Source organism: Rhinatrema bivittatum, chromosome 2 (genome assembly GCF_901001135.1).
Source record: "Rhinatrema bivittatum chromosome 2, aRhiBiv1.1, whole genome shotgun sequence".
NCBI lineage: Eukaryota > Metazoa > Chordata > Amphibia > Gymnophiona > Rhinatrematidae > Rhinatrema > Rhinatrema bivittatum.
The window spans coordinates 287,878,417-287,891,727 of record NC_042616.1 but is presented as its reverse complement, the minus strand read 5'-3'; the positions used below and the strand labels follow the sequence as shown (position 1 = coordinate 287,891,727).

Sequence of the window (13,311 nt, the reverse complement as noted above, 5' to 3'; positions counted from 1 at the left end):
TTGTCCGACATTATCTGGACCTCTTGACCCTGCAGACTGTCGCCGAACTGCAAACATGCCAGCTGGACTGCCCTGGCTTCCAAATTATTGATGTTCCAGAGAGACTCTTCTGTATCCCAGCGCCTTTGCTCTGTCAGCTCCCAACAGTGAGCTCCCCAACCATGGAGGCTTGCATCTGTCATCAATACTAGTCAGGCCGGTGATGCTAGGGAAATTCCATTCCTTAGATTATTTGGCTGTAGCCCCCACTGCAGTTGGGAGGAGACTTCCATTGGCAGGTGGATCCGAATTGAATAGTCCAGAGATTGCAGGTTCCACCGGGACAACAGGGAGCGCTGAAGAGGATGCATATGCGCTCTCATTCATGGTACCACTTCCAGGGTTGCCACCATTAAACCAAGTATCTGCAGATAGGATCATATAGTCAGGTGCAGAGTGTTCATAGCTGTGCCATCAACTTCTGACTATGAGCTTTTGGCAGGAAAACCTTGTCCTTCTTTGTGTCGAAAAGAACCCCAAGGAATTCCAATGACTGAGCAGGCTGAAGACTGCTCTTGGCCAGGAGATCACCTTGCAGGTCACCAGGCAGCTCTCTTCCAGCAACTTGGTTCGAATCAGCCATTCGTCCAAAAATGGGTGCACTAGGATACCATCCTCTCTCAATTCTGCCGCAACTACCACCATTACCTTGGAAAAGGTCCTGGGAGCGGTGGCCAGACCAAACGGATAATGGCGTCCTAGAACTGCGAACCGCAGAAATGGAAATGTGAAGATACACTTCGGACAGGTCCAAAGAAGTCAGAAATTCTCCCAACTGCACAGCCATTATCACCACATGCAAGGTCTCCATGCGAACATGCATCACCACAGATAATGGTTGACACCTTTGAGATCCAGGATGGGACAAAAGGATCCCTCTTTCTTGGGCACAACAAAATAAATTGAATATCACCCCACATTTTCTTGAGACGTTGGTACTGGAGTCACAGCCCTCAAACTGAGGATCCTTGCCAATGTATCCTCCTCTGCCTGCTTCTTGTGTGGGGAGTGACAGGGATAGACCATGAACACATCCTGAGGAATACTGCGAAACTCCAGTGCATATTCTTCTCGTAATACCTCCAGTACCCATTGATCAGAGGTGATTTCAACCCACCTCTGATAAAAGAAAGAGAGGCATCCCCTATCTCCTCTTCCCAGGGTGGGTCGGCAAACCTTCACTAGGAGGCTCCACTACCCGAGTCCGCACCCCTTCTGGGCTGTCTGGGACGAAAGGACTGAGACCCACCAAAAGGTCGAGACTTCTGAAAGGTCACTCCTCTATAGGGTCCCCTAGCACAACTTCTCATGTCAAAGGAGCGTGGTGTCTGCTTCTTATCCTCCGGTAATCGAAGAACCAGTGACTCGCCCCACTTACTGGCCAATTTTTCCAACTTGCTCCCAAACAAGAGTGAGCCTTTAAAGGGCAATTTCATGAGGTTAGCCTTGGAGGTAGCATTGGCCAACCAATTTCTCAACCACAAGTGATGCCTAGCCGCTATTATCGAAGCCACTCTGGCTGAAGTGCAGACCAAATTGCAGCCTGCCTCTGCCTCCATAACTGCCTTGGAATTCACCCCCGAGTCAGCAACCTCTTGCGAGAGAGAAGCAAACAAGAGCGAGCCACCAGGGAACAAGAAACTATTTGCAAAATCATTGCCACTGCTTCAAATGCCTGCTTAAGGATAGTTTCAATTCTTCTATCATGATCGTCCTTCGAGGCTGCTCCTCCTTCCACAGGAATAGTGTTCCACATGGAGATTGCACACACAAGTGCATCTGCTTTCAGAAAATGATCTTTTACCACTGGATACTAGGGGTACAGACCTTCCAAAATCCGACCCCCTTTGAAACTAGCCTCTGGGGTGCCCCACTCAAGATCAATTCTTGAATGGCCTCCAACACTGCTTTACACAAGGAAACCAAAATGGGATTTCTCTTTGGCTCACACGGAATCTGCCCCAGGAACCTCAAGCATTTTCAAGGTCTGGTAAAACTGAGCTGGTAGTTCATCTCTATAAAAGAACCATCACATAGTCCTATATGGTTCTAGTCCAGGAGGAATTTCACCATCCTCAAAAGAGTCAGGATTGGCATCATCATACGTGCCATCTGGTTCTCTGTCTGACAATCCCACTCTAGGAGGACTCAGGTGCTTAACAGCAGATCCAGGCAAGGTTCCTACTTGCGACTCTGCCCTAGGAAGATTAGACAGGGCTGAGGACTGCGCCTGAAGAAAACACTGCAATCCCTGGAAAACTCTACCAGGAGGGACCCGAGGCGCACTCACTGAGCCACCATCCCCTGCTGACGAATCAGTTACGGGAGGACCAAAATCAGGCGCCCACCTGAATAGCTTTTACCCAGACCTACATCCAGCTGGGAAGAACCAGGCCTAGTGAAATCAGAGGAAGATAAATCTTCCTGAGCCTCCAAACAGCGCTGGCACAAGTCAGTGGGCACTCCTGGCTGAGATGACAAATATGATAGGCAGTACAAAGAGAAAAGTGCTTAGATTTCTTAGATATAGCGCCATTAGGCTGGCAGCTCGCTGATAGACGACTGGAGACATGTGTCTAGCTTTTATTTATTTATTTTTTTTTTTAAGACATCCAAAATTCTAGGCATCCACCTTAGGTGTCCCAATGCTTAGCCGTCCCTAAGATAGGCACCATAAAAACTTAAGCGCACAGCAAAACAACTTATGTGCACAGCTAAGTGGACAGCCACTTAAGGTGCCACTTAACTTGGACATGCAGACTACTAGGTCCATCTAAACATCCAAAAACTGGATGCCCAACTAGACGCATACACCAAACCGAAAATTCTGTAGAGGGCAGCCTAAAGAAAGTGCGTGAAACGCCATTGAGGCCTACCATGCGTCATGCAGCGAAAAAAGCCTCAGAGCGGGGCCTAGTCTTCAGAGGCTGCAAAACCCGCCAGGCTGCCCATGTCCCTTGACCTCTCACGGAATGGGATGAACGTCGGAACAGCGCACCGAGCATAGCGACCAGGGGAAGGAGGAAGCCTTACACACAAATAAAACCCCTCTCCACTGTCTGTATTTTATTTTCTTTTTTTTAAACTTACCTGAGTTCAGCCTTACCTGGCTGAGTACAAGACGGTCTCTGGCTTTCTGCACCTGCTACCTTTCAGCTGTTTAAACAGCTCAGTCCACGCTGGCTGAAAACCAGCTACAGACCAAGGCGTACCACTGAGGGACCATGGAAATCACCTCAGGAATTCTCAGCTGGAGGAGGGACCATTTGGTATCACTGCAGGAGAGTGGAGCAAATTAATTTTCCATATTTCTCCTTTTCAAACTGAAGCAATCCCCAGAGGGGAGATGCACGTCCACCATCTGCTGGGGATGGAGAATACTGGCAGGCTGATATCACTGCAGGGATATATATATACTGTGATGTCAGTTTGCTCTATCTTCATCTGTTGGTAGAGGTGCATAACCCACTTGTTCTGGATTCATCTGACTGAATGCTAAGAAAACATGTGCTTCAACTGCTAGATTGCTTTTCATTTTCTTCAATGACACCTCTTAGAAATCATCAGAACAGCTATTCATCTGTTTTTGTCTAATGATAAACTATAAGCATTTCAGTGAAATAATGCTATTGTCACCAGTAGGGCTTTTTTTCTGAGCACTGCTACCTTTTTTTCACTATGTATCAGCCCACAGGAGGTAAGAGGCTGAAATAGGGAGCAGAGTAGCTCTTTTCTGCTCTATTCTATCTACTCCCCTCCCAATCTCCTCAGGTTGCTTCCTAGCAGGGGCTGGACGGAGCAGGAAGTAGACAACTGTTCTTGGTAGGGCACTGGCCAATACAGTTGGGATATCAGCCCTTTATGCTGTGACCAAGGATAATATAGAAGAACACCAGAACCTGATAATTGTCCATACTATTAACCATTCTGTACCCTGTAATTTTTAATTACTGTCATTAGCATTATGTTTTTTTCTCCTTTTAACCACTTTATCTATTACTTTGGCAACATGTACAAATTTTGTCATGACAAAGTTTCCTAAATCTACATCTGAGCAAAATACCAACAAAAGCTGCTCTCTCCAAGCACAGAAGAATCCTTTCTGATCTATTCTCTCTTATGGAATTTCCTTCACTGACAGTAATCCTGTCCTATTAACAGCACCTTACTTCTCTCTTTCCAAATATCTTTACAAGATACTTCTTTAAAATAGGTTTCTTGGCCACTGTTTTAACTAAAGAAAGCAGCCCGACAGCATATAATTGCCCAAGAAACAGAGGATAACCTATTTTATTTATATTCCACTTTTCAGATACTTCAAAGTAGATTTTTTTTTTTTTTAAGAATTCCATGCTGGGTCAGACCAAGGGTCCATCAAGCCCAGCATCCTATTTCCAACAGAAGCCAAACCAGGCCACAAGAACCTGGCAATTATCCAAACATCAAGAAGATCCCATGCTACTGATGTAATTAATAGCAGTGGCTATTCCCTAAGTAAACTTGATTAATAGCAGTTAATGGACTTCTCCTCCAAGAACTTATCCAAACCTTTTTTGAACCCAGCTTCACTAACTGCACTAACCATATCCTCTGGCAACAAATTCCAGCGCTTAATTGTGCGTGGAGTGAAAAAGAATTTTCTCCGATTAGTCTTAAATGTGCTACTTGATAACTTCATGGAATGCCTTCTGGTACTGCAGTTTGTACCTAAAGCAGCCCTAACCACTAGGCTGCTCCTCCTCCGCCTACCTTGAGAGTCAGACAGAAGCCTAGGAGAGTAGCAATGGCAGCTTCACTTCAATTGCTCCTCTGGCCTTTCAGTTCCTTTTCTGATCGATAGCCACGTGCTAAGCTGACACTATCAATTAGGCAAAGAGGTTTTAAGTTGGCATGGGAATAGGTAAGCTCTGCCAAAAATTATAGGGTGGCAAAATCAAATATAAACAGATTTTAATGGAGTGGACCAAGATGGTGTCAGCCTGATCAGCAGTGGCAGAGTGAGCTCTTCTTTTGCATTTAAGCCTGTACTACATTTTCATTGTTTTTTTTATTTTGAAGTGGTGCAAAAGAGGAAGAGTAACGCTCCATTTTACTATGCTCATGCCAGTTACCAGGCCTATAGAATGTCCATGGTCCTCACTGCCAAACATCTGTCCCAGGAAGTTATTGGAGAGATGATAGGTAAAATGGAAAAGGTGGTCTCTAAGCACAGAGGTTCTGACTCCCTGTTAACTGTGAGTTTTCTCCAAATAGAAGGTGCTGCTACTGTATCCCTAGCCCTGGAGTGTCTTTGGGTATAAGCAGCTGGAGGATACACAGCCTAGGACTATGCACAGGAGAAGCTTAGAATGCATGCCTGAGTTGCAAAACAATGTCATCAGGACAAGACAGCTGAGGCTGTGGAGAGCAGGCAGCAGAAGTTGATTTGAGAGCACAGACAGCCTTGAATCAGGCCCCTAAAGCTGGTTCGCAGGTGCTGGTGGCTGGCAGGACTTTGGACAGAAACAACAGGAAACACAAGGTACCCACTAAGACAATATAGAACCCAAACCTAGAGACACATGAAGGCAACCACAGTAGCCAAGAACCACCACTGAAAGAGAATTAGATACAAAAAGCAAACTAGGACCAAACAGGAACACAGGATACACAAAGCAATCTAGGAATAAACAGGAATATGACATGTAGAACCAAGCATAGGATTGCATGTAGGCCCAAGCTCTGGAAAAGAACAGACAGGAATTCAACTGTGTCTACACAGAACAAGGTCACAGTTGGAAGTAAGGACCATAGAGCTGGAAGGACTAACCAGATGTCCAGACAAGAATAAGACAGCCATCAGCAGGACGTATGGGCCATAGAGCTGTGAGAACTGAACAGACAAGTCCAATTGGCCCACTGTCCTGGAAGGAGACAAGAACTGCCTGTCAGGGTTCTCACAGGAGGTACAGCGACATCTCAGCCAGTTTCCTTCAAGGATCTAAGCAGGATTCTGCTGTGGGTCAAGAATGCTTTGGCAGATAGTGTATCCTAGTTGTGTAAATTTTCTATGGATGTAGCTTTGACATCTTAAGATCAAGATGTGTTGCTGGAAGACCATGCTATGTAATTAACAGTGTTCTAAAAATATTTATATGCTCCAAGCATCAAACTCCACTTAAGATGTTTTCCCAGGAATAAACTGGCCTCTCTTGAAAATAGCTCCAAGTATTAAAATCTATGATTTTTCAGTTTCCTTAGATCCAGAATACTTTCACCTTATGAAATCATAAAGAAATATCTCCTCAAGAACTTAGTTTTCTATGGGTGCTATGCCACTTCTAACCAAAGTTTTCTATGATCCAACAATGAGGCACCTGCAAAATGCACAGGAAGGGGCAACAGAAGCCTTTATCTCAGTTGATAGTTTGAATTTCTCTGCTTTTTTTTGAAACCTTGGAGGAAGAGGTAATGACTAGAGGGACACTTGTTTTGTTTGCTGTAGAAATGGACAGATACCTAGTTATGAAGTTTTAAAGAACTGGTCCTCTTTTTCTTTGAGCTGTCAATGTGTTTCCTGATCTTTCTAGTTCTGCTCTGGCTACAAGAAAGTGGTTTCTGGAGTTCCAGGGTAGTAAGTTTGTGTTTTATGACACTGATCAACTGAAAGTTTTTCTTCATGATAAAGTTTTCTTGGTCAAAGTTTCTCCAGTTAGTTCTGGCTTAAATTGCTTGCCTTGGTGAGGCTGATCATTTTAGGAATGAGTTCTTATGAGATTATTATATATTATGCTTTTTTAGTCAACACTTCCCTTCTTGTGGACTTAAGTTCAGTTTACTGAATATTGCCATCCTTTTCTTAGTTTTTTTTTCTTTTGGTCTGGATTGTAAATTTTCTGTTTGAGCTATGTCTTGGATATATTTCAGTGTAATCTGATAATTTTAATTTAAAAAAATTGATTTTATCACCTCAATGATGAATATATGTTGATGGAATGTCAATTCAAAATTCAAAATTCAGTTAATATAAAGTTTTTGAGTAGTATTCTCATGTAAAAAATAGCATACATAAACTCAAATTTATTTCTATCAAGCAACTGTTGATAACATTGATCTGGACTAGCCTGCTTCCACATGGCAGTCATTAAACTGAAGCAATGTTGTATATAATTTGTAATATTACCATTTTTATCTGTGTGCTGTCCGTTAGTTGCTGTACAGTGTAGGCATCTTCTGTGTTATACTGCAGTAGGATTGCCATCTGGAATGTGGAGGCCTTCCAGATCCACCGATAAAATAGAAAAGGAGAAAAAAATATAAATTCTAAATCATTAAACACAGACCTTTTCTCTACCTCATATAGCATGTAGTATAACATAATGGCAACAAAACCCAGAGAATACATCCATATATACTGTGCTCACAATGTGATTCTGAAGCATCCTGTGTCCATGGTCTAGTGGTTTCTTTTAGATGGCCTGGCAATATCCATTTAAAATTAACCTTTATTCATTTAATTTCAAAAACTTTAGAGAGTAGAAGCTCCTGAAACAAAGGAAAATTGGTTTTACCGGCTAATTTTCATTTCTCTAGTACCACAGATCAGTCCAGACTCCTTGTTTTGCTTCCCCTCCAGCAGATGGAGACAGAGAAAGCTTTACTGACACTGTCACTTAACCTGGTGTGCCACCTGCAGTCCATCAGTATTGAACTGTACCCAAGCCAAGATGGAAAAGTATACCAAAACTCAATATAACCTTTTAAACATCTCCCGCCGAATGAACAATCCTTATAACCAAATAAGTCAGCATGTACAACCATCACCTGAGCCAGAAAAAGCCAATTGAAACTTCTTCAACTTACATACAAAAAACACACAGATCAGACTCTCCAAACCTGGGCGGAACTCTGGACTGATCTGTGGTACTACAGGAACAAAAATTAGCAGGTTAACAACCAATTTTCCTTTCCCTGTACGTACCCAGATCAGTCCAGACTCCTGGGATGTACCAAAGCTTCCCTAAACTGGGTGGGACTGCGAGAGTGCCGTTTGAAGTATGCTTTTCCCAAAGCTCCCAGACTCTGGCGCCTGGACATCCAGATGATAATGCCTGGAAAAAGTGTGCAATGACTTCCAAGTAGCTGCCTTACAAATCTCTTGTGATGACACTGACATTCAGCCCAAGATACTGCTTGCAACCGCATCAAGTGAGCTTGCAGACCCTGAGGACAGACCAATGCAAATTTAAGCCAAAACTATGGCCTTTTTCAACCACCATGCTAAGATCGCCTTTGAAACTTTCTGCTCTTTGTACCACTCAAAAGAATGAAAAGATGATCGGACACCCTGAAACTATTAGTGACCTCTAGATACCGTAACAGCGCCCGCTTCGCATCCAGCCACCTCAACTCCTTATCCAAGGCCAGCAACCTATTCAAATTCAAACACCCACCTGCTTCAAGTGAAATGAGGAGGAAACAACCTTTGGAAGGGAAGAAGGCACCATATGCAACGAGACCCCCGAATCCGAAAATCGACTGAAGAACCCCAGAGCCTTGGCATTCTTTTGCATTGCCATAAGATCCATACACAGTACACCCTCACCTGCGACGAATCAGGAGAATAGCTTCCTCTGCCAACTCCCACTCTCTGGGATCCAACTGTTGGCAACTGAGGAAATCTGCCTGGACATTGCCCACCCCCGCTATGTGGAAAGCTGCCAGCATCTCCAGGCGGCACTCTGCCCAGTAAACAATCTTGGGTTTCATGCTCCACAGTCCAACTCTTAGTACAGACCTGTCGGTTGATGTAAGCCACCACCGTTGCATTGTCAGACAACATTCTCACTGGCCTGCCCTGAACAAGAGGCAAGAAGGCCTGCAACACTAGACGCACCGCTCTGGTCTCTAGACGGTTGATGGACCATGACGTCTCCTCTGGAGACCAGAGTCCCTGCGCCACTTGAGCCTGACACACAGCCCCCCCAACCAGATAAGCTGGCGTCGGTTGTGACCACAATCCAACTTGAAATCTCCAAGGCCATCCCCCATGGCAGACGAAATTGCTCTAATACTGGATGCCACCTAGAGAACAAGGCCGACTGAACAGGCCGCATATGATCGAATGCCCAAGGGACCAATTCCAAAGTGGAAGCCATAGACCCAAGAACCTGCAGATAATCCTAGACCCTGGGAACCGCACTGCTTAGCAATCTGCCAAACTGTCCCTTTTTCTTGAGAATCCGTTCCTCGGTAATAAAAACACTCCCAAGCCTGGTGTTGACGCGCACTTCCAGGAATTACAGAACTTGAGCCGGCACCAGCTGGCTCTTGGGAAAATTCACAACTCAGCCTAGGGACTGTAAGCACTGCAGCACTACTGCTACCAACTAATGACAAAGGTCCTCTGACTTTGGGAAAATAGTTGTTGCTACTACTACCATCACCTTTGTAAAGGGCCTTGGCGCTGTCGCCAACCTGAAAGGCAAAACTGAAAATGATCTCAAAGGATCATGAAGCTGAGAAACCTTTGATGGTCCGGACAAACTGGAATGTGGAGATACGCCTTGGTCAAATCTAGAGAAGCCAAAAACTCTTTGCACACTGCAGCAATCACCAACCTCGTTTCCATCCGAAAACAAGGTACTTTAGCGCTAGATTCACCTTCTTTAAATCCAGAATCGGATGAAAAGCAGAGTCCTTCTTCAGGACCACAAAATAAATAGAATACCTTCCTGTTCCCCATTCCTCGATCAGTACTGGTACGATGGCCCCCAACAGACATAGATGATTGACAGGTTTCCCAAACTATCCGCCTTCTCTGCTCGTAAGTGCAAGGGGACCTTATGAACAAATCTTAACGGCCGAGCAAATTCTAAAGCGTAACCATGTTCTATCATTCTTAGGACCCACTCATCTGACGTGATCTTGGCCCACTCCTCGAGAAAGGATATTAATCGACCTCAGATTCTTAGAATGGAGGAGCCGGCTGGCCTCGCTTCATTGGGAGGACTTGGAACCAGAAGCTCCCTGACCGGAAATATTTCTGACTGGTCTACGGCCTCGAAAGGACTGATTCCAAGACTGCTGCCTCCCGGCCCCTTGTCTCTGACCTCCATCCAAAGGAGGAGACTGATGGGGACACTGGCTCGACCGAAAATGAGCCCATGTCGAAGAGAAGCCTCTGCCGACCTTCGGCTTGTTCTCTGGCAGCTGTGCCCTTTAGTCTCTCCGAGAAGCTTCATAAGCTCCTCCAAGTCCTCACCAAAAAGCAGCTTCCCCTTAAACGAAAGCGATTCCAGCTGAGACTTAGACCAAACATCCCCAGACAGTTCCTTAACCACAGAAGCCTTCTAGCAGAGACTCTGGATATCATTGAACGAGAGGAAGTGTGAATGAGAACATACAAGGTATCCACCCTGTAGGCTACAACGGCCTCAAGCTTCTCGGCCTGCTGCGCATTCTCCAGAGATAACGACTTATTGACTGCAATTGCTTCACCCAGCACAACCCGGCCAGGAGCATAAAACTGCTACATACAGTAGCACGAATGCCCAATGCCGAAACCTCAGAAATCTTCTGAGATGTACCTCCAACTTCCTATCTTGCATATCCTTAAGTGTGGCCGAACGAACCCTCCACCAGAATCGTTTTCTTCATCATGGCCAAAACATCCACCTTTGGCATCCACAAAAGATCCAACGTGTCTTCAGGCAAAGGATACAACTTCTCCATGGCTCTGCCAACCTTCAAGCCTGTATCTGAATCTCCCACTCCTGAAGTACTAACTCCTTCACAAACTTGTGGAAATGTTTTGGTTGGCCCCCTCGGGCCCCGCATGACTGGATCCACTCCCTTGTGGTCTGAATCTGCTTGGGGCTCTTTAATACCTAGTTCATTTAGAACACAGTTTTAAGGGCCACAATTCCTCCTGGCGAAAGACAGACCACTTGCGGATCATCTCCCTATACCAAGGGTGTTTGATCCTGTGCCTCATGAGGGTCCGCACTGTCTAAATGAGGCTCTAACCCAGAAGGATCTGCCACCGGGTAATCATCAGCCTTCCCCGGGGCAACTGACGCACCAGCATTCTCTGAACTCTGATCGCCCCACCAGATCGAGACGAATGCGGCCCCTTGGCCACAACTGGCTCCTGCAGGTCCAGTGGCTTGGGATGGCGACATCCAGCTGCCCTTTTTGCCAAAAAAGCTTTGTGCATAAGCAAAACAAAATCTGGGGAAAAATCCTGCTCCAGGAGGTCTTCCTCCTCCTCCTCCAACAGAGGATCCCGGGGCTCTGAGGGCCTTCGATCAGCTGGTGACAGTGTTGGAGGCAGGGCAGCGTCCCTGCAGACCCTGTCAGTCACGGCAGCAAAAGTAGACAAAATGGCCACTGTTCCCACCAAAATTAGGAAGACACTATTTGGCTGCTCAGCTTCCCCCACACTACCCACAGAGGATCGCTGCCTGTGTGAGGCTTCCCTTGAGCTCCCCAAGCTGCTTTCCCCCCAGAGATGCAGCAAGAGCAAGTGCCAGCAAGGGAGAGGCGTGCACATGTGTCCTCACATGCCGTACACTGCTCGCCACGCAGCATGGCGGCAAAAACCTCCACCCCATTCCCCCTTCCCTCCCCTGTCCCCTTGCTCTTTTCCCCTTATTCAACCCTCTCCTCCTAGCTATTGCCTTCTCCCTCCTCTATCTTGCTCTCCCCCCCCCTCTCTATCCCCCACCCACCATAATTTATTCTCCCTTTTCCCTCCCTTCCTCAACTCTCTCTCTCTTCTCTGGCTGTCTCTTCTCACTCCCCTTACATGTTTGTTCCTCCATTTGTTTGCCCTTTTTTCCCCATTCTTACTTCCTCCACATTCTTGCTCCCACAACTCTACATACACACAAATGCTCTTCTCTCACTGTTCCTTCCCAGCACTCTTTCTCTCTCTTCTCGCTGGCCTCCCACCTTTACAATACACATACAGGTTATGTTTTCTCCTCTCTCTGGCTCCCAACACACACACAGTTTTTCTCCTCCCCCACTTTGGATCTTCTCACTCTCTCACACTGCATGCACACTTTCTCTTGTTGTCTCCTCCGTCTGTTTACCTTGACTCATGCAGGACTAGCAGTGCTTCCCTGCCTCTCACTGCTGATTGGTTCATTGTGAAAGCTAAAACCAAGTAGCAACTAGAAGCAGAGAATTGGCAGCAGAGCTTCCTCCTACCTAGTACTCTGGGGCCGATGCAATAAAATTTGCGGAAAGCAGGCGCTGACTTTTCAGCACCCGCTTTCTTAGCGCATGCATGGCGCCAGCAAGGGGGGGGGGGGCGCCATACAATAAACAAATTAGGGGGTCACGGCAGTCTGCCGGTTATGAACATTAATGCCAATAAACTCGGTGTCTGTTTTCCTAACTGCAGTCAGCCGGTTAGGAAAAGCGATGCCAAGCATATTGGCGGTCTTCAAAGCGGCCGGCAGAGTTTTTTTTTCAACTTTTTTTTTTAAAGTACAGAAAAGCATTTTTTCTGCTTTTCTGTACTTTCTTTCAGTGCGCTCAGCTTTTAATGCCTGCTCCAGGCAGGCGTTAATATCTGAGCAATAAACGTGCGTCTGAGATGCACTTTTATTTTTTTGCATTTGGAGTGAATGAGTAATAGCCTCATTCACATGCATTTGCATGTGATGAGCGCTAACGCATTCACTCCGCATCGGATGCACGTTAAATAGGCACTAATCCCCCTATTGCATTAGGGAGTGGATTAGCGCCTATTTAACCAGCATCCGACAATGGGTTAAACAGTGCGCTCAGCTGAGCGCACTGTATTGCATCGGCCCCTCTGTCCTAGTGCCCACCAACTTCTCAGCACAGAGGAAAGAGGCTGTAGCTGAACAGAATGCGACTTCTAGGTCCCCAGAGAACCAGAGGCAGGTCTCTAAACCCCGAGTTAAATCCGGAGTGTTCCCAGGCATGATGATCAATAAGAAACAAAGTAGGCAGAAATATGAATTAAACCATTACTTTCTATAAAATATTGCAAAACATTTTATGTTAATATGCACTGCTGGTAAATTGTTTTTCTCCATATTTTTAGATGCAAACTTCAGATATGAGTATCTGTTTCTATTACAGTAACTAAAAAGGTTTCTGTAAAAAGTAACATCAGAAAACCAACGAGCATTGAGGAGGAAAACTTTAAAAGAATTAAGAGTACAACCTGTTTCTTCCCAATCTCAAAAATAAAAAACAAAGAGCTTCTTCTCCTCTCCCCCAAACAAATATCTTATGAAAAGAAAGAAAACA

The 13,311-nt window shown here is 45.6% G+C and overlaps 1 protein-coding gene across 1 annotated transcript in view; it reads right to left on the bottom strand.

Moving 5' to 3' along the window:
• The window catches only part of CUL1 (cullin 1), a 359,727-nt gene that overhangs the window by 119,943 nt on the left and 226,473 nt on the right, over window positions 1-13,311 (bottom strand). Inside the window, exon 17 of the mRNA XM_029589582.1 lies at window positions 7,202-7,294. Within this exon, the coding sequence (XP_029445442.1) occupies window positions 7,202-7,294 (93 nt within the window). The remainder of the gene's footprint in view (window positions 1-7,201; window positions 7,295-13,311) is intronic.